The 26,599-nt window shown below is 50.8% G+C and overlaps 12 protein-coding genes across 12 annotated transcripts; 8 read left to right on the top strand and 4 right to left on the bottom strand.

The window, feature by feature from the left end:
- Nucleotides 1–323: 323 nt before the first annotated feature.
- Nucleotides 324–2,857, top strand: N7496_009467 (uncharacterized protein; the record flags this gene model as incomplete). Its single annotated transcript, XM_056702381.1, has 3 exons — nt 324–1,207; nt 1,278–2,760; nt 2,819–2,857. The coding sequence occupies 3 exons, from the start codon at nt 324–326 to the stop codon at nt 2,855–2,857; spliced, it is 2,406 nt and encodes an 801-aa protein (XP_056551381.1).
- A 2,130-nt stretch (nt 2,858–4,987) lies between these two features.
- On the top strand, nt 4,988–5,557 carry N7496_009466 (uncharacterized protein; the record flags this gene model as incomplete). The annotated part of the gene is made up of 1 exon (XM_056702380.1): nt 4,988–5,557. One exon carries the CDS (start codon nt 4,988–4,990, stop codon nt 5,555–5,557), a length of 570 nt encoding a protein of 189 aa, XP_056551380.1.
- Nucleotides 5,558–7,600: 2,043 nt separating this feature from the next.
- Nucleotides 7,601–10,153, bottom strand: N7496_009465 (Pre-mRNA-splicing factor cwc22; the record flags this gene model as incomplete). The annotated part of the gene is made up of 1 exon (XM_056702379.1): nt 7,601–10,153. The coding sequence occupies one exon, from the start codon at nt 10,151–10,153 to the stop codon at nt 7,601–7,603; it is 2,553 nt and encodes an 850-aa protein (XP_056551379.1).
- Nucleotides 10,154–10,677: 524 nt separating this feature from the next.
- On the top strand, nt 10,678–11,073 carry N7496_009464 (dolichol phosphate-mannose biosynthesis regulatory protein; the record flags this gene model as incomplete). The annotated part of the gene is made up of 3 exons (XM_056702378.1): nt 10,678–10,680; nt 10,742–10,822; nt 10,888–11,073. The coding sequence occupies 3 exons, from the start codon at nt 10,678–10,680 to the stop codon at nt 11,071–11,073; spliced, it is 270 nt and encodes an 89-aa protein (XP_056551378.1).
- A 1,567-nt stretch (nt 11,074–12,640) lies between these two features.
- On the top strand, nt 12,641–16,003 carry N7496_009463 (uncharacterized protein; the record flags this gene model as incomplete). The annotated part of the gene is made up of 2 exons (XM_056702377.1): nt 12,641–12,834; nt 12,898–16,003. 2 exons carry the CDS (start codon nt 12,641–12,643, stop codon nt 16,001–16,003), a joined length of 3,300 nt encoding a protein of 1,099 aa, XP_056551377.1.
- Nucleotides 16,004–16,693: 690 nt separating this feature from the next.
- N7496_009462 (HD domain-containing protein) lies at nt 16,694–17,434 on the bottom strand (the record flags this gene model as incomplete). The annotated part of the gene is made up of 1 exon (XM_056702376.1): nt 16,694–17,434. The coding sequence occupies one exon, from the start codon at nt 17,432–17,434 to the stop codon at nt 16,694–16,696; it is 741 nt and encodes a 246-aa protein (XP_056551376.1).
- An 844-nt stretch (nt 17,435–18,278) lies between these two features.
- Nucleotides 18,279–18,959, bottom strand: N7496_009461 (uncharacterized protein; the record flags this gene model as incomplete). The annotated part of the gene is made up of 3 exons (XM_056702375.1): nt 18,279–18,421; nt 18,481–18,762; nt 18,839–18,959. 3 exons carry the CDS (start codon nt 18,957–18,959, stop codon nt 18,279–18,281), a joined length of 546 nt encoding a protein of 181 aa, XP_056551375.1.
- Nucleotides 18,960–20,401: 1,442 nt separating this feature from the next.
- On the top strand, nt 20,402–22,426 carry mph1 (3'-5' DNA helicase; the record flags this gene model as incomplete). Its single annotated transcript, XM_056702374.1, has 1 exon — nt 20,402–22,426. The coding sequence occupies one exon, from the start codon at nt 20,402–20,404 to the stop codon at nt 22,424–22,426; it is 2,025 nt and encodes a 674-aa protein (XP_056551374.1).
- Nucleotides 22,427–22,469: 43 nt separating this feature from the next.
- Nucleotides 22,470–23,723, top strand: N7496_009459 (ATP-dependent DNA helicase mph1; the record flags this gene model as incomplete). The annotated part of the gene is made up of 1 exon (XM_056702373.1): nt 22,470–23,723. One exon carries the CDS (start codon nt 22,470–22,472, stop codon nt 23,721–23,723), a length of 1,254 nt encoding a protein of 417 aa, XP_056551373.1.
- A 286-nt stretch (nt 23,724–24,009) lies between these two features.
- Nucleotides 24,010–25,170, top strand: cap2 (F-actin-capping protein subunit beta; the record flags this gene model as incomplete). Its single annotated transcript, XM_056702372.1, has 5 exons — nt 24,010–24,038; nt 24,185–24,564; nt 24,663–24,932; nt 24,994–25,041; nt 25,097–25,170. The coding sequence occupies 5 exons, from the start codon at nt 24,010–24,012 to the stop codon at nt 25,168–25,170; spliced, it is 801 nt and encodes a 266-aa protein (XP_056551372.1).
- A 270-nt stretch (nt 25,171–25,440) lies between these two features.
- Nucleotides 25,441–26,047, bottom strand: N7496_009457 (mediator of RNA polymerase II transcription subunit 11; the record flags this gene model as incomplete). The annotated part of the gene is made up of 2 exons (XM_056702371.1): nt 25,441–25,911; nt 25,973–26,047. 2 exons carry the CDS (start codon nt 26,045–26,047, stop codon nt 25,441–25,443), a joined length of 546 nt encoding a protein of 181 aa, XP_056551371.1.
- Nucleotides 26,048–26,394: 347 nt separating this feature from the next.
- On the top strand, nt 26,395–26,574 carry N7496_009456 (uncharacterized protein; the record flags this gene model as incomplete). Its single annotated transcript, XM_056702370.1, has 1 exon — nt 26,395–26,574. The coding sequence occupies one exon, from the start codon at nt 26,395–26,397 to the stop codon at nt 26,572–26,574; it is 180 nt and encodes a 59-aa protein (XP_056551370.1).
- Nucleotides 26,575–26,599: the final 25 nt, after the last annotated feature.

Genomic DNA, 26,599 nt, shown 5'->3' with positions numbered 1-26,599 from the left:
CTTCCATTCCTCTAGGAGGCTCGCAGCCTCCCTCACCCGGTCCGCTATCGACATCGCGGTGCTGTTCCTTGACCCGAATCAGCTGAAAAGGTCGACTCTCAAGGTAGCAAAACGCTCAATATTCTTGTTAAAACAGATGATCCGGAGTACAAGAAGTCATGTCTGAGGCTGGAGTTTTCTCGGCAGCTCAGCCCGCACTAAGATATGCACGCTGCACGTGCACGGGGTCGAAGTGAGGCTGATGTGATAATCCAAAGACCCTGGGCGCTTCCTTCCGCTCGACATCTTTGTTCTTGCTCTGCGGGGTTCACCCCTACATCGCGATGTCCCGAGATTTCAACAAAGGGATTCCGGGCCAGATCCCGGGGTTGGACCTTGGGAACGTGGTTGCAGACGTCGCATCTTCTTTCGTTGAGGCCATCAATCTTGGCCGCCCAGCGCCGGGCAGTCTGCATCGAAATCTGAAGATATCTCTGGCTCACCTGGTGGCTGAAATCAAGTCGGTTGATGTTGTTCAGGCCCTAGTCTGTCAGACCTCACTGCAAAGGCGCCTCCAGCAAATTGCACAGTGCCTGAACGAAATTCTTTGCGGCGACTACGTCAAGGCACAATACCGACGCTCTGTGGAGGAAGAAGCAAGACGACGCACACCACGACTCACCCAGCTGATCGCATTTTTCCTAGGCAAGAATGAAGATTTGTCTCCATCCGCATTGATCGAGAAGTGGTGTCGCTACCCTCTTCCTATTCTGGGAATGTTCCGCGAGCTTGTTTGTCGCTCTGGCTTACGGGGACTTGATATTAAGAGGTTCCTGAAGGATGATGATCATCTCCTCGGGTACCTTACTGCACTTGTCAAAGATTGGAATAGGCTCGTAGATCAAATTTACGATGGGAGTTATTCCGACAATGGCTCGGAAGTTTCCGATGATGCGGACTGCCCACAGCCTCCCACAGTCGAAACTCTACTCCGTGGAGAGGACAGTGTGCATCAACGATCACAGTTTCTGTACGACATTCTCCACAAAACCTGGCCTTGCCAGTCAGAAAGCCATAATCACGATGGACGATTGGGTCTCTGTCTAGAGGCAAAGTTCTACCTGGATCCCCGGTGGAGCGAAAAAGATCATACCCACGATGGCTTCTTCATTCTCTTAGCCGGTCCTGAAATTCTACAAGAGTGTCGAATATACGTCAAGAAAATTGGGTATGTTTCTTTCCATATGCCCGCAGTCGGGATTGGTATCTGGAGGTGAAGCTTATTTATTCCTTCCCAGCAGGATGGAGAAAGACGTAGCGGCTTGCCTCGTATCTCACGACGATCAATCTCGAGGTGTTTGCCTGTATTTAATGAGCGACGGTAACAATCAGCTTTGGGATCAACGGAGATCAGCTCGACCTCTCGAGCTCATAGTCGCCGAGGATGAACACGTCGATATGAGTCTCAGTCAGCTGCTCATGACCGTGAAGCCAACTTATGCTGCGAAGCGGGTGATGGGTGTGACACTGGCCCGTTGCATCTTGCATCTTGTCGAAGGATCATGGGTGAGCGAATCCCTGTCTGTTGAGGATATCTATGTTTATTGCAAGATGCAAAATGATCTCCCGCGCCCGTTGTTTCACAAAATTTTCATTGCCACCAAGTTCGACGTCGATCACGATCGAAGTCGCCAGCCCGGAGCCTACAGAATCCATCCATTCCCCACAATTCTTGCGCTTGGCATTGTGCTTTTAGAACTTGAATTGGGAGAAGATTTACCGGAAATCAAAGATCGGCTTTCATTTGACTCCAAAAGGCGTAACCCATTTTATCTTGCCCAGCATCTTCTAAGGGAATTCCGAGAGCGTTACAATCTAGACTCAGGCCTTCTGCAAGCCGTCGAGTTCTGCATTGATCGCACATCCTTCTCTCGGTTTGCTACACGAACCCCCGAAGCTCAGGTATCGAATCAGGAATTTATCGAGACCTACTACAACAAAATTCTGCGTCCCTTGGAAAGAGACCTAGTAAAGGGGGCTCATTGGACATGGGATCAGGTCGCCCAGCTGAAGCACCCTAGCCTTGCAGATGCTGGAATCTCTAAAGTATTGAACAAGAGATCCTTTCCCTTAAACTTTACCCATGAAACCTCATCTGGTCTCAATGAACATCAATCACAACAACGAGTACAGACTGCCGTCACGGTGACCACATTGGAATCAAGGAAAGATACCCACTTGAATTCTTTGGGAAGGCCGCCACCGCAGATACTTCCTTCGAGTAGCCTGAAGCATCAACCCCAGGCGGGTCATTCAACGCTGAATGGATCTTCTCTTCATGAATCACCAATCCTGTCATCAACCCTGCCGTCGAAACCACAGTCCCGGGATGATTTTGAGGTTGCCATTATATGCGCACTGCAAACGGAAGCAAACGCTGTGCAAGCTATGTTCGACAAGCATTGGGATGAAGATAGCATATATCAATACAAGAAGCAGGCGAACGATCCCAACTCCTACTCTGCGGGATTAATAGGAAATCACAACGTGGTTCTTGCTCACCAGCCCCGCATGGGGAAGGTAACAGCTGCAAATGTCGCAGCTGCATGTTCGATGAGCTTCACAAAATTGAAGCTAGCCCTGATTGTCGGTGTCTGCGGCGGCGTGCCTGCTCCCGAATCTAGCCAAGATATCCTTCTGGGGGACGTTGTCTTCAGTAAGGGAATTGTACAGTATGACTTTGGAAGACGATATCCCGACCGTTTCCGCCGAAAGACCACAGTCGACGATCAGCTAGGAAGGCCGAATAGAGAGATATCCTCCTTATTGGCTAAACTAGAAACCACCATACATCGGCAAAGGCTCCAAGCAACAATAGCAAGCTATCTCGATGAGCAAGATCACCGCACGGGTAATGATATCAAACAATTATACCCCGGACCGGCTCAGGATAGATTGTTTCAAGCGAGCTACAACCACAAACACCAAGAGAAATCCAGGTACTGTGTCCAGTGCATGGATGAAATCTGCGACGAAGCACTGAATTCTACGTGCGAAGAGCTCAAATGCGATCGACGACGATTTGTACGACGTCTTCGAAAAAATGAGAGAAACAGGCCCTTTTTACATTTTGGTCTGATCGCGTCAGGAGACACCGTTCTTAAATCCGGTACAGATCGCGACGAGGTTGCGCGCGAAGCTAAAGTAATAGCATTTGAGATGGAGGGCTCTGGAGTTTGGGACACCATACCTTGTGTCGTTATCAAAGGTGTATGTGACTATGCGGACAGTCACAAAAACAAATTATGGCAAGATTATGCGGCGATGACTGCAGCGGCTTCTGCGAAGGCCTTTTTACGACATTGGTCTGCAAATGGATAGACAGAAAATATAATATGAATTCAAAAGAAAAGCTTCAAGCCATTGAAATACTACCAAAGTTATAAGAAATGAGAGGAGAGAACCACCTCCCTCCCTCCTTCCTTCCTTCCTATAGCCACTTTCTTTCTATCCAAGAGAGTCCGCTCTATCATACTGGAAATGCCCCTTTCTATTGTTTAACTAAAGATCAAGCAGTCCTGGCTATAGTACTATGTAGAGACCTCTTGCAGGTTTCAGCTCAGCAGGCCCAAGATTGAGTTCGACAAGACCTAGAATTTCCCCGACTTCTGCGGTATCGAAGCAGGCGCTGTATCATACACTGAGTATTCTATACTATTTACTACTACTACTATATAGTAGTATCATATACACCTAATAGTAGATACGTGATCTCTCCTGAAATCGCTTAGGGTAAAGTGATTTTGGAGAGTATACTCGATATCAGCCAGTAAGATAATAGAATAGCCAATTAACTATGATTTTGACTAGAAATCTTGATCGGGCCTATTTATCTACAGTACACTCTAATATATCGTGATCTACGGGTTGTTGGCGTAGCATTGTCCAAACAGTGTACTGGACGGATACGGGAAAACTAGAAACAGTGCCTTCAGAGTGTCTCGGAGTTTTTGATACCACGCACGAGGCGATTGTTTTAGTCCGCGAAGTTCCTTGATGAGAATCGAGCAGTGCCTATGTGGTAACTGTACATCCCTCGGGGGCTATGTAGACTGGCTTGTCTGTGGGCTGAAAGGTTTCTTCCCAGAGACCTGGGGGTGTGAGGGTATTAGGAAATGCATGGACCTTGGATCTACGCCCACGATGGAGAAAGTGCTATTAAGGTTGTTTAGCGAATCCTATTCAATCAACCCGACTTTTTACAGAGAGGGCCATGTTTAAACTGTGTATACTTGAGAGCCAAAAGCCCAGGTGCGGGGTCAAACATCTTCTCTTACTCCGTTAGGATAAGGACAGGGGTTAGGAAAAGATATAGAGTATCATGGGCGGGGTTGCCACCGACTTGATATTGGTAGAGGCTCCTGCGGCAGCGCGGATTAATCAAATTCATCATAATATGCATGCGAGAGGCCAATGAAGGCAATTCAAATGATGGGGGAGAGTAGGGATCTATTTTCGAGATACCACAGACGCTGCAACAACCAGGATTGAAGGGCCCAATATTCACTCCCCTTATCGAAGTTCTTCGTAAAAAAGGCATTACTATAGAGAAGGCTAGCCGGTCATTTGCCTCACTTTGAGCCTCACTGTGGAGTATATTTTGCCTAGAGTTTGGAGGCAAAGCAAACTGCAGTCAACCCTTGCCAGCAGGCTGACGTGGCGCGTTTGGACTTGCTTTCAGGCCTCTGGACTCGGGATGGATCCATGGGACACGAATAGGGGCCCTACCAGCTTCCCTGATAGGTACAGAACCCAGACTAAGAATCTCGTAGCATCGCGCAACTCGACTCTTTTGGACCGTCTTACTAACAACAGGAAAGAGCCACTTTCTGATGGTCCGGGCTTCAAAAGGACCGTCATATCTCATATCCATCCTCATCTTCAACAACAATTAATCCATTCATTCATATATTACAAATTTTGATCTGCCTTGATACTCTTGTACAAAATGCAAGTTCAACTTCCATACGACGTCGGCGCCTTCAACAATCTTCCCAGTTTGAATGAAACCCATAATCAGTTCATGGAGATTAATGGTCTCAAGGTTCTCGAGGAATTGCTACATGAGCTTTTCCTCCGATACCAGATGACCGAGACGCTTGGAGTGGCTCTTCTTCTTTCACATTTTGTCCTCAAAGACCATGAGATCCTAGTTGACGCCAACGGCACCTCGACCCCTTGGGACTTGCGCGGAGCTGATTCCACTCCTACCGGCCTTGCTAAATATGGCAGCACCATCAAACCCAGTTCGTGGATGGTGACTGATGATAATTTGCGTCCCTATGAATTTTGTTTCGATGGCAGCGCCGGCACTTCAGCTCCTGATCCTTGTGCCTCCTTTATTGAAGATCTTAGCGCGATCCTCAAGGCCAATAATCTTTCCAATGTTCTCGGGCTCTATCGAATAGTCGATACTTCCAACGGCCAGATAGAGTTCACAGAGGGAAGAGCAAATGTGACCTTTCCTTCCGACAAGGTGGTTCAATCAGATCTAATCAACAGTGACAAATATATATAAACAGGTTGGCAATTTCCGAGCACCAACAGTGAGAAGCCCCAAGCAAGAGATTGGTATGTGAAATTGTGTCTTAAAGCTCACATAGAGGTCCATGGGAGGAAGTGATGATCAAACACATGGATGTGTAATGAGCCTAAGTTATTACTCTTGTTGTAGTGATGTCTTAGGCGGATGGTATCACCACTGCCTACACTTGTATCTAGCTTTCGTCTCTTCTTCCTTCCTCTCCTCAATCTGGTGACTTTTGTTATCTGCTACCACATATTCTAAGTAGAGCTATGCCTAAGCTGCTTATATTGGAATCAGATTCTACTGCTTAAATGCTCCTATGTTATCGTATTACGGTACGTCCTAATATAGACTACCCTAGTACGCTATGCGCGAGAGACTAGTATATTAACCCTCTGTTAGTTTTCCTTAGAGAGATTTTGTAAGCCTATATATACATTAAGTACTATTATATTTATCATCGGCCGTGATAGAGGCTACGAGGCTACTATCTTTATGCTTTTTTTCAAAACTTTATTTTTTACTTCTATTACTTTGTTTTTTACTTATCCTGCTTTGATATATTTTTGTAACAGGGAAACTTGGATAGTATCAGATATCAAACTTAGGACAAATTACTCTATTACCCCGTCTTTAATATATACTATAAAATGGGAGATACTAGGCTAGACCTGGCGATTGGCTAGCCTCGCCATTAGGGCTATGGAAGGCGGCTGGCATTATTCCAGGGGTCTATAAAGTTCTAGAACTGCCTATGAAACCAAGCATCGATAGGACGAGGTAATTAAGATACTATTCTGTTAGTTGAGTTCTATGTCATGCCTCGTGCTTCTCGCGGGACATTTTACGAATAAATTACACCCATTGACCTAGATCTGGTTGCTGTATGGCTCCCTTGTACTTGATTTAGGAGATAATCACACACTTATACCCTACCTCCCCTGTATCCATTAATAAAATATTACACATCTCCTTCCGCTCACGATGTCTATCTACGAGTTCCCCTCACTTCCTATAGCGTAAAATACGAAGAGACTTATTATAACATCTCTCTACTTTATCGAGCGATACGCGTTCGCGATAATAGGGAAGTGACGGTCTTCCTTTAATTACTAAGACACTAAACGGAGAGTAAATAGTAGTCGGAAGCTACAGTTTCCTCCTATCCCACTCATTCAAAAATGTGTTAAGAGGACAAAATTCGTTCTATTGCGTAGTGGCAAGCGAGATCTTATATCCCAAAAAGGGGGCGATGTTCGTGGTAGTAGATAGAACCCTCCCTTTCTGTCTTCTCTATATTTAGGTGCTTCATCTTATAGGCTAGTGTTCCCGGGGTATTACTCAAGAAATCAACTCTATATTCCCTCTATTAAATTTCTTTAGAAGGCCTTCGAAAGTATCTTCTATAGATTGCTACTAGGGCGGATATCTATGACCCGGAGCCAAGAGAAGGTGAGAGAGTGGCTGATTTAGGTGATCCAAGTGGGAATCCTTGCCCTATTCTCACCTTTATCGCCCAGTATTAGACTTCTCACCCATATCACCCACACGCACCCTAAGATCAAATCCGACGCTGTTTTAAAACTCAAGGCGCATTGAGAATTAGCCGTGCACTATATGTGGCTTAAGTACGGCCGAGCGGGCGGGAAGCCCAGTTTGTTCTCCACACCCTACAGTCGTATGTGCAAGAATAGTCAGAAAGTGGAATCAACTACTCGCAATTAAATGCATAGAGCACCACGCGCGACCACAATTAAGTAGGGTGAGTGCACAATAGACAGGGTGAGAGGAGAGCAGGTATTCTCACCCTCCGCCGCGCGTTGGATTCTTCTACCATTAGCGAAAAAGAACTAGATAAGTCAAGAGACAGGAGAAATAAAGTACACAGTATGTTGAAAGTAAATTCATTGACTTGTTTATGTTTCCTAGCACCAATCCGAACCCCAAGATATACCCTGATACAAAATCCCCAAATTTGAAAGAATACATGCTGTGAGACGAAAAGAAGAAAAATGCTAGCAATGATACATCCGCTCAGCGGCGGCGAGGAGGAGTTCGAGAGGGGCTTCGACCCCGGGAATCGTCACGCCGTCTAGGCGCAGAGCGGGAACGAGATCGAGAAACAGAGTCGTCACGACCACGGCGAGGTGGAGGGGATGCGGATGCTGAGGAATAGCGTCGAGCATTTTTAGCGGCCAGTTCCCGACGAGGGGGTGATGCCGATCGAGAAGGTGATCTCGAATAGCTACGTTCTCGCCGAGTAGCCGTGGCCGCTCCTCGGCGTGGAGGGGAAGCTGATCGAGAGGCTGAACGACGAACGGGGCTGCGACTAGGGCTGCGCGAGTAGGAGCGGGCTCGGCTGCGTCGCTGTGGAGTGCGAGAGACGGTCCGCGACCTCGACCGAGAACGACTGTATGATGCATCACGTCGGTTGCGGCGGACGGGAGATCTTGAGCGCGAGCGCGAGCGAGATGGTGTGTAACTCCGGCCTCGTGAATCGGGTGTGGCAGAGCGGGAGTAGGACCGACCACGGTCTCTAGAAGGGGAACGAGAGTAGGAATAAGAGCGAGAGCGGGATCTGGAGTAGGAGCGGGAGCGCGAGCGAGAGTAGGAACGAGATCGTGAACGAGAGGAGCGGGTATAAGATGAAGACCGCGAGTATGAGCGGTCTGATGGTGAGCGGGAAGTGCGTGCAGGCAGAGCGGGCACAGCAGGCCGGGGGGCGTTCTTGAGATGCTCGCGCATGTCTTCTGTCAACACACCCATACCGATACTGGTAAAGTAGTTGATGGAGAAGCGAGTGTGGCGCGGGTTCTCTGTCGGGAACAGACCCTCGAAGCTGGGCCGCAGGATCTCGTCTCTGAAACGGGTCTGCAAGCCAGGCAGACCGAGGTTCTCTGCAAGATCCTGGAAGAGGATCTTGATGAAGATACGGCTGCTGGATGTGGTCTCCTCCTCATTCATATGAATCACGGACAGAACGTGCCAGCCAACGGCGTCATTGCTGAGCATATGTCCGAAGAAGCGTGCGATGTTCCGCAGACGGTTCGTCTCGTAGCGGTGGATAGTGTCGTAGTATTTGGCGAATGCGGCCTCAAACAGGTCAGACCAGAGACGGTTAATCTTGGCGAACCGCTCTCCAATCAAACCATAGAACTTGGAGTATGTCCGTTCCTGAGAGCAACATTCAATGATCATAGAAGGCAGTTCAGGCTCCATGCCAGCAGGGAGATTGATCTTCATCAACTTGTGACAGCATTCTTCAAAGTCGATACTCGACATGATTGTCAAGTAGATCGTCCGACGAAGATTAACTAGATCAGTGTTGGTCTGGTCCTTAATATCCATCTTCTGTTCCTCGGTGTCCGATTCATCCTCGGAACTCTCGTCCTCGTCCTCGTCGTCTTCATCCTCATCGCTGTCCTCACCGAGAATTTCAGCCTTCAACTTTTTATATTTCTCCTCATTTTGCTCCCAGTCGGCATCGAACTTGAAAATGTTCAGAGTGTCCATAGTTTCGACCTCATCGTCCAACCCGATTTGATGTGTGATTTGATCCTCTTCCTCCACCAGATCAAGCTCCTCCTTGACTGCTGGATTATCTTTGTATCGGTCCTTGCGCACTTGGAACAGTACTTCAATCATGTATTGCACGCGCTTGTCGATATCGGCCTCGTGAAGGATGTTTCGGAATTGGTCGAAAACGGCATTCGCGATTTGAGGGTTCATTTCCTCCAAGTGCTGTCCGACCTCCCGGGTCAGGCCGACTGCGATTTCCACGCTGTCGTCGGTGGGCTTATGGAGCAGCAGAAGCAAAATTTGCGCGACAAGCATCTCGTTGGCAACTTGGTGGTTAACAAGGTGCGCAATAAAGGTGGTGGAGGAGATGCAGACAGCTTTGTCATTTCGCTTGAATGCCTTGCGAAACTGAATGATCAACCGAGAAACCAGCAGCTCTCCAACCTGGGGCAATTTCGTGTTCACAATGGCGGTCATCGCCGCGTAGATGGCCGTGAAGGGCAAACTGGCAGCCTGCGCCTTCATGATGGATCGACAGAACAATCCACGGCCCCGAACCAAATTCTCGCCAAAAAGTTCGGGCACGATATACTTGATATTGGAGACATTGACCTTGTTGATCAGACCGTTGATCGACTTCTTCAACGCCTCCCATGCCATACGCTGGTACTCCTTGCTCGTCTTATCCGTGATCTGCGCCTGCAGCGCGCGGAGTCGTGCCGGAGGGATATAAGTACCACCAGAGCGCATGTTCAAGAGCTTCTCGTACTCGGCCTTGGCCGCTGCTTGCTTCTCCTCCTCGGTCATGGGCTTGCGAGCGGCTTCCTGCTGTTCGTGTTCGCGTACACGCTCGGCGAGCTGGCGTTCCCGCTCGATCGCGCGTTGCTCATCCATACGGGGCACTTCGGCATCATCTCGGTGCGAATCACCCGGAGGTGAGCGACGACGGTTAGGTGAGGGCGATCGAGAGGGAGGCGAGCGCTTTCGAGCACCTGCGGTGGGTGAGAATGCCCCCGGGGGTGGGGTGGGTACTCGCACCGCAGACTGCAAAACAACCGGGTCTGACATGATGAAATCTCAGAGGCACCGGAAGGCCAGGAGAGTGGTGGAGGTGGTGGTAGGGAGGAAACACCGGAGGCACGGTGGTGAGGTTCTCCAAGTAGGCGGAGCCACGAAAGAAAGCTCTGGTGATAGTCACGTGACTGGGAAGAAAGCCAGCTAACAGCGGATCTAGTAGATTTGACAGCGCGTTTTGCCAGCAGAATCTCAATCTCTTTCTAGATCAGAAACATAAACTGATTTCAAGTTGATGCCTATGTCATGTCCATGATTTACTTAGTTCTAGCAGTCTTGAAATACCCTTCAATTATATTTCCATTAAACATCCTCTAGTCCGAGGTACTCTATCAGTAGTATCGTAGTGTAGTAGTGTAGGCGGCAGATGAAAGCGGTGTCGATGATGTCGAGTGTCCCGATCAATAAACGGGACGAGCTCCTGACAGCAGCACCCTTTGGCCATTCATTTCCGCGACCAGGGCTCTCACCAGATTCCCCCCTTTCATTGCGCTTGATCGCGACCGCTCCTTAACATAATGGTATGATCCTAGCCGATTGATTCCAACCTCTTCCATCTTTAAACTAACAACGTTTCATTAGCTGGGCCAACTCGTGGGTTCCGCCATGCTCTTGGCCGCAACCGCTATCTTTCTCTACTACACCGCGTGGACGTTGTTGATGGTACGTGTTTCTATCCCTGTCGGCTCCAGTCTTGATATTCTTCTCACTTATTCCCTTCATTTTAGCCCTTCGTTGACCCCGGCCACCCTCTCCACGACCTCTTCCCGCCGCGTGTTTGGGCCATTCGCATCCCCGTCATCCTGACTCTCCTGGGCTCGGCCGTGGTGGGCACCTTCATAGGCATTGTGATGATCAACAGCAACAAGAAGAAGGCCGCCAAGGCCAAGGCTGCGGCGAAGAAGAAGACCTAAAGATGACGCGACGGATTAAAGGGGGGGCAGAGGAAAGGGAATGACTGCGATCGTATGCTCCGGCTCCAAGGAGGGGGAGCCATGTACCACCACCTCTTGTGTATACCCGAGACTGTTTCGCCCTTCATTTCACGATGGAAGAAGGGTCGATCAGCTTTTTACTAGAAATTCGAAAAAAGAATGTTGCTTCTTCTCCCAGGATGTTCCCCGCGCATGAGCCTTTTATGACGGAACTGCCAACAAGCCGAGCAGGCTCCGAGGTCTGGCGTTTAGAGCGGCCCAGTATGACGGGCGGCCCTTTCTACTTCCAGGGCTTGGAATGCACGTATCGGAGGATGCAGCGTTGCCTACATAAGCCCATGACGGAGCTGATTCGCGGCATTACTCCTTTTTCCCCACGAGTTACTCAGAATGGACTCCGATTGCATGATGATAGGCTGCGTGGTCATCACGTTGCTTCCAGGTACACCCCGTGACCCCCTCCAACCATCAAACTCCGGTGATCCACGGAGATCCCCAAGATGACTTGACTACAAACAAAGACAGGCTGAATGACCAGAAATGGATTTGGCTCGTTCCATGGTCGGCGGGTGGCCATCTCATCGGGGCTTAGATAATCCCTTTGTCTACCTACCTACGTAGATACCTCCACTACTGGTAGGTCAGTGTCTTTGTGGCGGCAACTAGAACTGGGAAGGGATCATGTACCACGGGAACTAAAACTGGAAGTGATATTCCAGATCGAGATATGACATGGGAAGGTGGATTATGATGCAAGTCGGCAAGGTCCCCTGGAGATCTCGTGGAGCGTTCATCGGTTCATCGTAAGGAGTCTGTAAATAGAGTAATTCAAGGGGATTGTGACCCGCGGGGAATGACGGGGTCAGCTAGAAAAAACAATAATCATAACAGCCACTGTAATAATAATAATCACAGAGTAGTTAGTCTCCTATTAGCGTTGGCCCCATCTTCCTCCCCCGCCCGAGTTTCTGGCTGAGTTCGCTCTGAGTCAGGTACCGCGTTCCCGACTTCCCCCCCCCCCCTCTTCTTATCGCGGTCCCTTCTCTCCCTCTCCTTCTCTCTGACTTTACTTGATTCTTGACCTCGGGTCGATCGATCTCCAAAGCTTCTATACTCAACTATTCTACGCACTTGCTGGATCTATCATCCAGCTGGTGCTCTGTGTCGTCTATCAGCCTTATCAGAGCTTCCCCGCGTATCGAGAGCGTCTCCGCTCCAGATACGCAGTATCCCAGCACCCCTCAAAACACCAAATAACCCAAGGTCAACCGAAACAGAGACCCTGTATAGGTATGTCGTTTCGAGATGATTCTTATACTGCCTACAGCGTCTTACCAACTACCTTTCATTAATGAACCCATAACTGATGGAAGAGCTCACGGCAGTCCCGACCCGTCGTGTACTCAGCTAGCCCCCCCACCTTCGTGAATCCGCCGACGGTGTCAACCTCTCCGTTCTCAGACCCCACCACAGGTCTCGAGAGCGGTCATCCCGTGCTCGAGAACTTTCCTCTAGCCTCATCTTCCTGAGGCAACCGACTTCTTGAATGCCCCCGGCAGCCCCTGACGATTTGATCCGCCAGCATAGCCGGTCTTTAGAAGACGATCACTCAGCGCCCACCCTGTCAGCCCCAAGCAACATCATTCAGGATCATGAGCCCAGTGGGAAAAGTAAGAAGAAGAAGAGTGGTAAAAAGGCCAAGGGGGTCAAGGCAACGACCGAAGCGCCCCCAGAGGATTTGTAAGGCTTCGCAATTACCCCCCTCCTTCAAGCTGGCCCCCTAATGACTGACCCATGGCATAGAATCCCCGCGGTCCCTGCCCCGGAGGAGCCTCTCTCCTTCCCAGACCCAGATCCAGATGCGGATGTAGATCCCTCACTGGATCATCATGGTCCCCTTCCCGTAGCCTCACCCGTCCTCGATGCTCTCGGGTCAATCGGGGAAACGGCAGACAACGACCTTACCACTCGGACAGATAGCTGGGCACAGGCAGTGCCCTATGGCAAGAGTCCACCCACCGATTTGATGGATGGGGAACTTCCCAGTGAATCTCCACTCAACTTTCCAACCATTCAGGAACGTGGTGGCTTCAGTCAACCCTCATCCGCATCGCCACCGACTCGTATTCGACCGTTCAGTTACGGGAGTGGGTATCGGAGCAATATGCAGTCGCGCCAGCAGTCAGTCGATCGGCGAAAGAGTCATTCCTACGGAAGCCCAATGAGTAACCTGGCCCCGCCTCCGCATCTGCCCCAGGCTCATTTCTATGGTGCGCCGGACATTGACCTTCCTACGCAAAACCGTCCTAGCGATGGTGCCTATTCCTTCTGCAGCTTCGACACCCTGCCAAGTATGTCGGCCAAGACACCACGGACGGGTATGAATGTGCTTGTGGTTGGAACCGACAGCGCCGTCGAGGTTCTTGCGGTTGAAGATCGTCGAACTCGATTGGTTGGGCAGATCAGTGGTTTGAATGGCCGAGTCCTTGAAGCGAAGATCCTGTCTGGAAATCAATATCCCGATGCAGGGACTTCGTCTCAAACACACGTTGCTATTGTCTTGCACGGGCCAATGCCACCCGGCGAAGAGGAAGGTCGGGTGTCTGCCGCTGCCTCGGATGTGAATGAGGTTCCACCTTCGACGGCGCGGGGCTATTCGGGTGACCGGCGATCTGTGAGAGGGGAGACTTCATTCTACCAAACCCGGGTGGAGGTCTATTCTCTCCGATCTGGTGAGCATGTGGCAACCCTGTTTTCCAGCAAACCGGTCCCATCACCGGAGAATATTCCAGGTCTTCCATCCTTGGCACCTGCCCCAGTGGGTAGCTTGAGACTTTTCCACAGCGGGAATCACATCATTGTTGCTTCTGGGATCAGTGGAGAGGTGTATGCCTTCAAGCATACCTCGTCGGGTACCTATCAGTGTCTTGGAAAGACCTGGACCAATGTTCAGCTTGGAGAAGCTCGGCGATACTCTGCTTCGTCGAGTTCCACCGATGCGGACGGGTCTCACCATGACCTTCCTCGAACTTTCGCGACGGAACGACCGGTCTTGGCCCTTCAAGGAAGATGGCTAGCGATCGTGCCTCCTTCTTCTCACAGAGTCTCCATTCAAGGAACCGTCCCGGTACATTTGATGCATCCCAGAGCTCAAGGAATGGAGACCCGCAGTCCGTCAACCGTGCCGTCTGTGAACTGCGCGACAGATGCAGGGGACGGGGAAAGCTTCCTCGACAAGGTTGCCAGAGGTGTCACCCAGGAGCTGGTCAAAGGCGCCCGCTGGATGGGTGACCAAGGACTTCAGGCGTGGAACAGCTATTGGAATAATGGGCAATCTTCCACTCCAAGCACTCCACCGCTGCGACCTACTCGGGGTCCAGATTCCCCAGGACTGGGCTATGGAATATTCCCGCCGACACACTCCTTAGACACTCAAGTCACATCGTCGCCGGAACCCGATGCGGTCTCGATTATCGATCTCAAACGATTTGACGATGGTTTGGATGCAAAGGTAGCATCTCTTAACCCCGTGGCAACGTTCCAAGTTCCCAACGGTTGTAGCTTCCTATCGCTCTCTCCCAATGGGTTGATGCTTTTCACTGCGAGCAAGAAGGGCGACGTGCAATATGTCTGGGATCTGATGCAGCTCAAGCACTGCCGTGCCATGGCGTTCATGGCCGACGACCAGGGTGGCCACAGTCCCAACGTCCGACAGGTTGCTCGATACGCGCGGTTAACCACTTCGAGCATCGTGGATGTGATCTGGACGGCTCCGGTTGGTGATCGATTGGCTGTCATCACGCGGAAGGGAACTGTGCATGTATTCGACCTGCCTCGAAGTGCATTTCAGTGGCCCCCTTTCCGTCGAGCTCGTCCAACCGCTAAGAAGTCGCCAACAGTTGATCCTACGGGCGATGAGTTATCGAATCCGGCGACCGGTGGAAACCCACTCTCTGCGGCCATGACCTTCGTGGGCGGGAAGACACAGCCATTCCTCTCTGCAGTACGAGGCCGTGTTCAATCTACTGGCGGTGGTTTCCCTCATGTGAGCAGCTTCGCTCTGCCAACAGCGGCTAGCATCAAAGGTGGCAAGGTTGTTGCTGCAGGGCTGAGCAAGTCCATGGGAGCAGCAGCCACGGGGACTGTACAGACCCTCCGGCATGTCGGCGAGAACCGACTTCACCTGTCAGGGCTTGCACGGGACCCGGCTCCGTCTCGAGTGATATGGATCCTCAACAAGGGACACATCTTCATGGGCGTGGTGGATGATGGACAGTTCAAGCTATATCGTCTAAAGCGAAGCACTTCTACCAACAAGAATCGCCAGTCATACTCTGTCATTGGAAGCAAAGAAGTCCAATTTAGGCTGCCTGCCAATATGCAGAGCATTTGCGGCCCGGCGCCTCTTGTGCCTTACGATCCTGAAAAGGTCGTTCAGGCATCCCTTCTCTTGCCCTCTGCCAGCTCCCAGCCTAGCAGTACGGGCAAGACCTTTTGCCAGCCGCTTTCCCAGGCTGAGATTGAGACCAATACCCCCTACCAACCCTTCCACACGGATCAGCGAGTGAGCCTTCACGTTTACCCTAGTGACAGCAAAGCACATGTGCCTAGCGGTCAGTGGGTCTTTGGTGACGACATCCCGACAACCAAGGTGCATGTCAGATCATACAACACCAGTGGTGATGATCAAGACGGCGAGGCCGATGAGGATGCTGCGATCCGCGGCGAGTCATTTGGCGCCGGTGGAGAGATGGAGAATCTCATCACCCTTGGTAATAGTACCGGCAATGTTGAAGAAGTGGTCATTACCACTCGCCGGAAGAAGAAACACTCCACTCCTCTCAAGGCGGATGATGGATTTTTCGAGGATGACTGCGAAGTTTTGGACTTTGCACGGGATCGGGTTTGAAGTTGATTTTCATTCTCTTCTCGTTTATTACGTGAGAACAGGTTTGTCTTTTTTCTAACTCTATTTTTCGATGATTATCCAGTGTTTTAGATTTCTGCTCGCGCGGCGTTGGAGAATTGCAGCCGGAGTTTGTTCATTATTTCTCTCTTGATCCTTCCCAGATGGAACCAGACCTATGAAATTGCATTACATACATGTTGGCTTGTCTTGTTTTGTCATTTTTGGGTTGACTTGCTATGTTATCATCTTTCCGTTTGTTTTATTTTGGTTACTTTGTTTTGTTATTTTTTTTTGCACTTTGCTCACAGAAACCCAAATACCCAAATACCCAAACGATGTACTGATGTTTTTATTGGCATTCTATAGACTGGAGGATATGTCATGCTTTTTCTCTTTCCTTTGTCTGTCTCGGATACTCGAGACGACCGTCTCTACCGATGACTTTTCCCTTATCGTTGGCGTTGGGGAGTTTGATCAGAATGATCTTTTTGTCTTTTGACCTTTTGATGCTTTCCTGCACATTGAGCTCTTACTCTCGCTGGAAGCCCAGAACGGCTATACTCTGAACATGAATCAAGCCAACCAGTGGGGCTACAACACCCCATGGTATTCAACATAGACAGTCCTGCCCTATTCTAATTCGTAACTTCCATCATATACAATCTAAACCCTCTACACTTCTATAACCCCCTACAGAGTAGTAGCAGTAGCAACCTCCATCTCCTCCTCCCACCACCCCCTAAAAACCTTCAACCTCTCCGTCCTAACCCTCGCCATCCCCCTCCCAGTCTCAGTCTTCATCATCCCCTCAAGCCTCTCCAACTTCTCCACAGAATGCTCAATACAATTCCCCATCTCCCACCCATTCTCGCCCGCAAACTTCTTCCCCTGAGCCCCGAGGAACGTAAACGTCCGTCCAATCCCAATCGCCCCGATGGCATCTAGTCGATCCGCATCTTGCACGATTGCCAGCTCGGGATATCCGTCGTCGATCAAACGACGGATTAAAGCTGGATCTTTGCATTCGGTGGTGTACGAGACGTGGGAGACGACCGTTTGCACTTTCGACGCTAGCTCTGCGGGGGCGCCGTGGCTCAGCAGCGCTATTTGGACCATTGTTTTGGGATCGATGTCGGCCGAGCTCGTAGCGTTGGCGGAGCCGGATTTTGACTCGTTGGTCGCGGATGTAAGGGTGGGCAGGTACTTCCTATCACCGATGTCGTGGAGGAGAGCGGCGAGTTTGATGACTGCTGCGTTGAGGGGGCGGGTGGGCTGGGCGGTGGCTTCGGCTTCTAGGATTGTGTTTGCTAGGTTGGCGACGCGGTGGACGTGGGCGGGGTTGTGGGAGGGGTCGTGGCCGGACATGCAGGTGTTGACGAAGGTTGTCATTGAGGCGTAGAGGGTTTGGAATTCTGGGCTGGTGATGTCCATTTTTGCTGAAGACCCGGATTGGAGATGTGGGGGTTGGTATAGGGAATGGTGATGGGTTGGAGTATATAGGAAGGGAGGTGTGGAAAGGCTATAAGTAAGGTATCTCTTGGGATATAGGTAGTCGAGTGTGAAGCTCAAAGAGGGGATATATATCCTGGTGATTGTAACCTAAGATCAGCAGAAACTTTCTTCCCCGCAGTAAACAACGCGTCCGTTGGCGTTGGCGGTGAATCCCGAGGGTTATAGCTAACTCCTACAGAATATATCGAAGACGAGTTCCAGTACTATACTCAGCGTATACCATCTGAGATTATGATTCTTACTTACTCTCCCCTGCGTCGTATATCCCCTAGTCAGTGCATATTTAAATTGCTGTCCAGTTACTACGGTACCTGGGACAACCTCCTTCGGATCGTCTGCGGGGAAAACAGCCATGTGGGGCGGAATGCAACAATGAAAGACTCGATTCGATTCGTGGATCGACACGTCGGTTTTCCTGTCTTTCATTTGGAGCGCCGAGGAATGCTATGTCTACAAACTTCCCAAATAAGAATTGAGGAAATTACAGCACACAAGAAAAAGAAGTGTCAGGGAAGTAAGCTTGACTATGATGGGGTAGATTGTTTCCCCGAATTAATATTCGTATGTCATTCACAGAAAGGCCCTAAATCCAGAACCAGAACTAGGTATCTTTGATACTATCACACAAGTGGAAGAAAAAGCAGTAGATGTGGTGTCGGTTACGAGTCAATTGCTCCGAAACCCCCCCCCAAAGCATATTGTCTCGCAATCCGAGAAGGATCAATATGAGGATTGATCCCTGGAAATCTCCATGGTTGCGCGCTTACAGAGCAAAGGCAGCCAGGACAAGGCCGAAGAGGCCAGCACCGGAGGCACCCAGCTGGATGTTGGCGGCGGCACCGGTGGACTGGATAGCACCGGAGGAGGTACCGGTGGCAGAGCCGCTGGTGCTGCTGGCACCGTTGGCTATAGAAGGATGGGTATTAGTGGAAGGTCCTCAAATCGAGTATACTGGGAGTACATACAGTTAGAGCTGGAGCCGGTCTCGGTAGACGAGCTACCAGTGGCAGTAGCGTCCGAAGAGCCAGCCGAAGCAGAGTTAGTGGCCGAGGCAACGGCACCGGTGGCAGGGAAGAAGTGCGAGCTGTAGCACTTCTGCTCACAGTCGGCATACTTCTGGGTGTCGGAGGGAGATCCAGTGCCCTGGGGGCAGGCAGCCACACAGCTGTTGGTATCGTTGGCCTGGTTGTCGCTGGGGCAGGGGACGTGGTAGCACTGAGCAATGCAGCAGACGTCGTTAGCGTCGCCTGTATATCAAGACACGTTAGTTATTGGATCTGATCATGGAATTGAGATTGCACTCCCCAGGGAGGAAGGACTTACACTTCTGGGCGCACTGGGCCTCAGCGCTAAGGGTGGTGGCCGCGGCCGCCGTGGAGGTGGTGGAGTCGGCGGCGGCAGCCAGGGCCAGCAGGGTGGAGAGGGCGATCAGGTTGAACTTCATTTTGAATAGTGGGATGTGGAAGAGCGAATGGATAGAGAACAGGTAGAGACTGGAGTCTAACGAGTGACGGAAACAGGAAAGCAAAGAAGGAAAATAGTGTGGAGAGGAGAAGAAGGAAGAGAGGAGAAGGAAGGACCCGTTAAATACGGGCACAAACACACAGGGTCCAGGCACTGGGCATTGGCATGTTGGACGACTCTAACCCAAACGATCCAGTCAAGCCCTTCCAAGCCTGGAAACTCACTAAAATCCCAAGGAGTGGCGCTAGCTCCTTATTCGCTCTGTCTCAGATTGACTCTACGAGAGCGAGAATTCGGGGCTTGTTCCGCTGGTCACCTCCCAGGTGGCTCCATAGTTCCCTCAATTGGTGCCCTGCCTGCACTCTGTAGGATCTGTTTATTTCCTTGCTTCCTGTAAAAAGGGTACCTACATCTCCCTTTCTCTCTAGCTCTAGGGGAAGTCTAACAAAACGATTCATCCCCCTTGAGGAAGTTGCAGGGCAGGGCAGCGCTAACGACGCTAAACCATCCTGCCGCAGGACCCTGACGCCCCAGTGGATCTGTCAAATCTGGGGGTCTGACAACTCTTTCGTCCGTGCCACCTGGAAGCAGCCACCGAGTATAATGGTCGCTATCGGTGACTCTGCTTTTTTCTTTTTATGATTTGGGCATCTTTATTTATCACTATTGATTTCTCCACATCCCCGGCACTAGTGTCCCCCCGGCAGTAAGGGAGTGTTGTGTTGGCTTTGGCTTCGTGGGATGTTCTTCATAGAGCCGATCGGGGCCGATCCTCGCTGGGGGTTGGCCCACGGGAAATTGGGAATATCTTCAACGTAGATACACAGTATTTGATAGGATCATGGGACCATCGTATGTTAAATTAGTAGATAACTAAGCAATTCCAATTGTGTCCCTAATTTAGTTGCAATTGCAATGGAACATTCGACACCCGGTTACACGCGTCCATTATGCAATGCCTGGGTCTGTAAAGTTGCCCCTTCGCATTAGACTTCGGACTTCTAGCTCTTGTCTGCTTTAAGCTGGAATCACAGGACAAGAAAGGCTACAGGTACAAAATAGATTCCTTGGTGATCTCGATTGGCGAATACCCATTAGTGTACTCCAGGGATACGGTCGCTCGCGTGCTGGATATGATTGAGGAGGGAGTTCTAAACTAGAGGCTTATGATAACGGTAAAATAGAACAATTGATTAATCTGATGTATAATTGGAAAATATGCAACGAAGAGCACACTTCTAGGAAGAGTGTTCTATTCCAATCGAAATTTCCTGCTCTGTAGCTGTAGCTTCTCAGACAACACGGCAGACGCAAACCATGCAAACACCCCATTTGGATCACATGACTGCGCGATTGTCTCGACGCGTGGGGTTCCCCAGTAGTAAATGATCAGAAAGCGCTGGGCAGCGCTCGATCGGCGCCATGTCCGCAACGGAGTCCGAGTCGGACTATTTTGACGATGATTTTGTTGTTCCAGACTCTCCCAATGGGGAGATCGCCTCACCACGTCCAGCAAAACGCCGTCGCGTCCAATCGCCGACGCGTGGGAAAGAGGGCGACGGTGATGTCGGGTCAGGAACGGACTCGTTTTCCGATATAGATGAAAATTTTCTACAAAGGCGAGGCTCATCGGCAGAATATGAACAGCAAGCGCGATCCAAGTCCCGTAGTTTCGTCCCTAAACAGAGCAACTTCCAAGAGAACATCTTCGTCACCCAACTCACCCAGCCGGACTCGAGCCCCGAACGACTCCGTGGTCCACGGTGGCAGAAACCATCCCCCAAGGCGCCTTCCACAGTGACCGTGCCTGCCCCGCAAGCTAGAAATACCAATAAACCTGTGGAGCAGCCGGATGACAATTACTACGACGAGGAGGAAGCCCTGAGGGCGGCTCTGGCTGCTTCGTTGGATGCATTTGAGGAGGAGAAGACCATGCGGGGAACGGTCAATCCGACTTTACAACAACATCAACCGGCTCACAATAATGGTGTGAGCGCCGCGATGGACGCTTCGTTTGAGCTTGAGGATATTCCCGATGACGCTTTCGATTCTTCTCCATCGTTGTCACCAGTATTACGACCAACGCAACCTGCGATTCCCCAATCAAGCTTTAATCGATCCGCAAACCGGCCTCAATATATGCGACAAATGACGCTCTATGGCATGGCCGCACAGAACCAGGTTCAAACACCCCAAGAGAAGGATTGGGCACCCCCGGAGAGAGACGAGCGTCCGACACACCACAAGTTGAACCAGGACTCATTGAATACGTGGTGGTATCCCACGAATCTTGGAACCATTCGAGATTATCAATTCAATATCACTCAAAAGGGTCTTTTCCACAATTTACTCGTTGCCTTACCAACCGGTCTAGGAAAAACTTTCATCGCTGCAACCGTCATGCTCAACTGGTTCCGATGGACGAAAGATGCGCAGATGGTTTTTGTTGCTCCTACCAAGCCTTTGGTATCACAACAAGTTTCGGCATGTTTGGACATTGCTGGCATCCCACGATCACAGACAACAATGCTCACAGGAGGTGCTGCGCCAGGTCTTCGTGCAAAGGAGTGGGAGTCAAAGCGTGTGTTTTTCATGACTCCACAGACCTTGATCAATGACTTGAAGACCGGAATTGCAGACCCCAAGCGAATTGTTCTCCTGGTTGTTGACGAGGCCCACCGCGCCACCGGAGGTTATGCTTATGTGGAAGTGGTCAAATTTCTCCGACGTTTCAACCAGAGTTTCCGTGTCCTAGCTTTGACAGCCACTCCTGGATCTACAGTTGAATCAGTGCAAGCAGTCATCGATGGGCTCGACATATCACGAGTCGAGATTCGTACAGAAAACTCAATTGACATACGAGAATACGTCCATAGCCGTGATGTCGAAATTGAGACATTCGAAAACTCGGATGAAATGATCTTTTGCATGGATTTGTTATCCACTACATTGCGACCGCTTGTCAGCCAACTTCGAACTATGAATGCTTATTGGGGAAACGATCCCATGGGTCTGACAGCCTTCGGCCTCACTAAGGCAAGACAACAGTGGATGGGATCTGATGCTGGCCGCAACGCCAATTTCGGGCTGAAAGGCAAAGTCAACGCCATCTTCACTGTTCTTGCAAGTCTAGCGCATGCTATCGACTTGCTGAAATATCATGGTATTGTACCGTTTTACCGTCACATACTGCATTTCAAATCCAACACCGATGGCCAGAAGGGAGGCAAATGGCAGAAGCAAGTTGTACAGGATGAGAGTTTTAAGAAGCTTCTTAGCCACCTTGAGCCTTGGACAAAGAACCCAGAGTTTATTGGACATCCTAAACTGGAATATCTCAAGTCTGTGATTTTGAATCATTTTATGGATGTCGGAGAGGGGGAAGGAGAACGTCGACGGGGCCGGCAGACCTGCGACGAGAGTTATGATTTTCGTGCATTTCCGTGACAGCGCGGAAGAAGTGACCAGAGTCCTCCAGCGCTATGCTCCCATGATCCGGCCACATGTCTTCGTGGGCCAGAGCTCGGCAAAGGGCTCCGAAGGCATGGACCAGAAGACTCAGCTTTCGATCATTGAGAAATTCAAAGGAGGAACCTACAACACTATCGTTGCCACATCCATCGGTGAAGAAGGTCTGGATATTGGTGAGGTCGACCTCATCGTGTGTTACGATTCCTCCGCATCACCTATTCGCATGCTCCAACGGATGGGTCGAACGGGCCGTAAGAGAGCGGGTAGGATCACTTTGCTGCTGATGAAGGGCAAGGAGGAGGACAACTATACCAAGGCCAAAGACAACTACGAGAAAATGCAGCAAATGATCGCCAGTGGAAGCCGGTTCACCTTCCATGATGACCGATCTGCTCGTATTCTGCCTCCAGGAATTCGGCCTGTCCCCGACAAACGACATATCGATATTCCTCCAGAAAATTCCCAGCAAGAGCTTCCCGAACCAAAGCGCAAGGGCAAGATACCTAAGCGTCCTCCGAAGAAGTTCCATATGCCAGATGATGTGGAGACGGGGTTCGCTCGCGCTTCGACACTGGAGGAGAGCTTCGCCAAGTCTGCGAAGAAGAAGACGATGCCTAAGAAACGACCTCGCACACCTACACCGGAGCCGGTGGCTGTGCCGCTCTTGAAGGACGTTGTCCTGTCTGCGAGCGAGCAGCAGGAACTGGAGAATCACTATCAGAATATTGGCGATACTTCACCCCAATTCATTCGCTATCCACGAACCGATGCCTTTCCACAATTACAGCTCGTTGCCAGACCGACTAAGATGGTGAAACATGGCTCTCTGACTCGACGGATGATCACAACCTTGCAAAGGATGGACAAGGCAGGTCCTGACTGCGAAGATCGATATAAGCAGATCATAGCAATGGAGACCGAGAAGGCTGCCAAAGCTCCTCCTCGTCGATCATTGTCTACTTCTCCGGCGAAGCAGCCACGCCGATCTAAAGTGACGAAACCATCTGAGATTTTTGAGCCCTCCATATCCATTGCTCCGGATTTTGAATACGGTGAACTCTCCGCATTGATGTCGCCCAATGTTTCCGATTCTGAGCCCCAACGGCAGCCACCGCCCCCAATACCCATCGAAAGTGACTTTGACTCCGGTGCCTCTGATTTTGATCTTCCGGATGTGAGTGTCCTTTTTCAAGCAAAGCCAAAAGCACAACCTGCGCCTCCACCACAGCCACGGAGACCAAAGAGGCCTTTCTTGTCTGATAGTGATGAGTGATGAACAACCACAAGTGGATCATTTTGTTACTGTAGCACCGGGGTAGGCATTTTCACGCCTCCCAGTAACTTACACATATGTACATAGAATAATCAAGTCATGAACGGGGCTAGATCCTTCTAATGTTTCACACTCTAGACTGTAGTTGCCGCCGTATTGTGGCAGATCTAGATGGCCGAGGCTAGTGCCACGAGGGCCCGCCAATACACCCACGCACCTCCACCCGTCAACACCGCCAACTAGTGACCAGAACGGAGTATACACAAGCACATCCCTCCTCCACACCATGGCTGACGCACAATTCGATAGCGCGCTGTAAGTACTTGACCTATGACCCTCTCATCCTCCATCTCCTCTACTCCCTCGACCCCGATATCCCCAACACTTGCAACGCAAGCCCCTGCCGCAACCCCGCCCCGGCACCGCGAGCCCGCAAGCTGACCTGACCACCCTCACCATAGCGACCTCCTCCGGCGCCTGAATCCGCGCGACACAAAGGCCAATCTCCAGGCCATCACCACCATCGTCCCAGATCTAACTGAAGACCTCCTCTCCTCCGTCGACCAGCCCCTGGAGATTCGCCGCTGCCCGCAGACCAGCCGGGACTACCTGCTCTGCGACTACAACCGCGACGGCGATAGCTACCGGTCACCATGGAGCAATGAGTTTGATCCTCCCCTCGAGGATGGAACGGTTCCTAGTGAGCGCGTGCGCAAGCTTGAGGTTGCGGCTAATGAGGCGTTTGATGTTTACCGGGAGCTTTATTATGAGGGCGGTGTTGGGAGTGTGTACTTCTGGGACTTGGACGATGGATTTGCGGGTGTGATTCTGCTTAAGAAGGGTAAGATGTGGAAATAGCTCCCCTTTCTGGGGTTTGGATATTGTGATACCTTGTGGCTTCTGGCTTGTGACTGTGGCTGACTCGACTACTCTCTCCAGGGGTTACCGCTGGTTCCCAGAGCTCTGGTGAATGGGATAGCATTCACGTCTTCGAGGCTACCGACCGCGCGCGCATGTCCCACTACAAGCTTACTAGCACCGTCATCCTCCACTTGGCTAACGAGACTGATGCTCTCGGTGAGATGGACCTGAGCGGTAACATGACCCGTCAAATCGAGGCCGATTTGCCCGTCGAGTCGGATGCGAGCCACATTGCCAACGTTGGACGGTTGGTTGAGGATATGGAGTTGAAGATGCGGAACTTGCTGCGTACGTCTTTCTTCCGAGGGTATCGTAGAAATCATTTGCTAACCCGGACTGCGTCTTTTAGAGGAGGTTTACTTCGGCAAGGCCAAGGACGTTGTTGGTGAGCTGCGGAGTAAGTTTCCTGTTTCCTGCCAACGAGAACGGCGCAATGCTAATATGGTGGTTAGGTCTGGGATCGCTCTCTGAGACTAACCGGGATCGGGCTACGCAACTTGAGATGATCAAGGGCATGCAGAAGTAATCTCTTCTTGGTTTTGTGTCTTGTTAGGCTGGTTAGGTCGAAAGAGGCTCCGGGAGCCCAATTTAGACAACCTGCTAGCGCGTTCCTTCTTTGCATAGCTTCGTTCTGTGAACAGTCTTGGATATCTTCCCAAATACACTTGATATCAATTTGAGGCCCTTCTGTCAACGTAATCATAGGTTCTCTAAGCTTTTGCTTCCGTAACCGGGGTATCATTCGTAAAATTCAAAAACCAGACCATTCTTCGTCCAGCAACATCCATAGTCCCTCTTAATCAATCTGCATCTTCTCAGACTCGTTCCCCTCTTGATTGACCGAGCCATGCGATCCATTAGGCGCATTGTCCAGTTGTCCCACAAACTCTCTCGCGGCAGCCCACAGCTCGGCTTCCTTGTCCTTTCCGACCGTATCCTTCCGGCTGTTCAGCCAGCTGACATCCAGAGGGTTTGCAGAACCAGAACCGGATCCCGCGGCACCAGCTGCACCAGCGCCCGCGCCGGCAGCATCGCCCGGTTTAGCAGCCATATCGGGTGTAGAAAGGGAGGCTTCTTCAAGGGCGTAGACTTGTCGGCGCAGCCGGACATCGATGGAGGATAGCAGAGAGAAGTATTTCGCGGTAGCTTCTTTGAATTGGGCTTTGCGGGATTCCAGAGTGCCGTCAATTGGTGTTTCGGCGTCGGGCTTGGTGTTGGTGAGCGCTTGGATCGCGAGGCCCGCGGAGTGAATCAATTTAGCCACATCCTGCGTAAAAATAGGGTTAGCTATGTTAATTGAGGCGAGGGGAGCTTCCTCCCGCTCGTACCTGGTCGATGTCATTCAATTGCCGGATGCGATCCGCAGCAGTGAAAGTTTGCGAGGCAGGCGCTTCGTCACTCATTTTGCGAGTCGATGGTTGGCAGATAGAGCTTTCAAGAGAGAGTATCCAAGTGTTTCGTTTGCCGTCTTCTTTTGCAAGCTCCTTCCTGCGTTCGTGAAGGAATGAAATAGAGAATTGGTAGCTGGCGAGCTTCCACATTGCACGGAATCACCTGACCAGGAATCCGGGGAGCGGAGCTTATTCAGCTTGGGCCAGTCGCGCGCCGGCAGCCTGCCGAATATCAAATTCATCCCGGCCTTCCTCTTTCTATCTCTCCTTCTCGACTCTCGCCCCTGTCTTTCATCTGTAGTGAATATCGGTATCTTCACCTGGCAACTGCCTGACACTCCCACGCCGGTTCAATCGCTATGTCTGCGCCAGGAGGCGCTCCCAGCCCTGCGCCGCGGGGCGGCAGCATGGGACCTGGCGCAAATGGAGGCAACATGCCCATGTCGTCGCAACAGCCCATGTCTGGAACTCCTGTACACTCGGCACCTCCCCTGGTCCACCACCTCCGCAGAGTGGTGCTATGTCACAACAGAATTTGAACCAGATTGTAAGTTGACTTTGTTG

The sequence above is a fragment of the Penicillium cataractarum genome, assembly GCF_028827025.1.
Source record: "Penicillium cataractarum strain IBT 29864 chromosome Unknown utg000008l, whole genome shotgun sequence".
NCBI classification, from domain to species: domain Eukaryota; kingdom Fungi; phylum Ascomycota; class Eurotiomycetes; order Eurotiales; family Aspergillaceae; genus Penicillium; species Penicillium cataractarum.
This window is presented reverse-complemented; position numbering and strand designations above follow the sequence as displayed.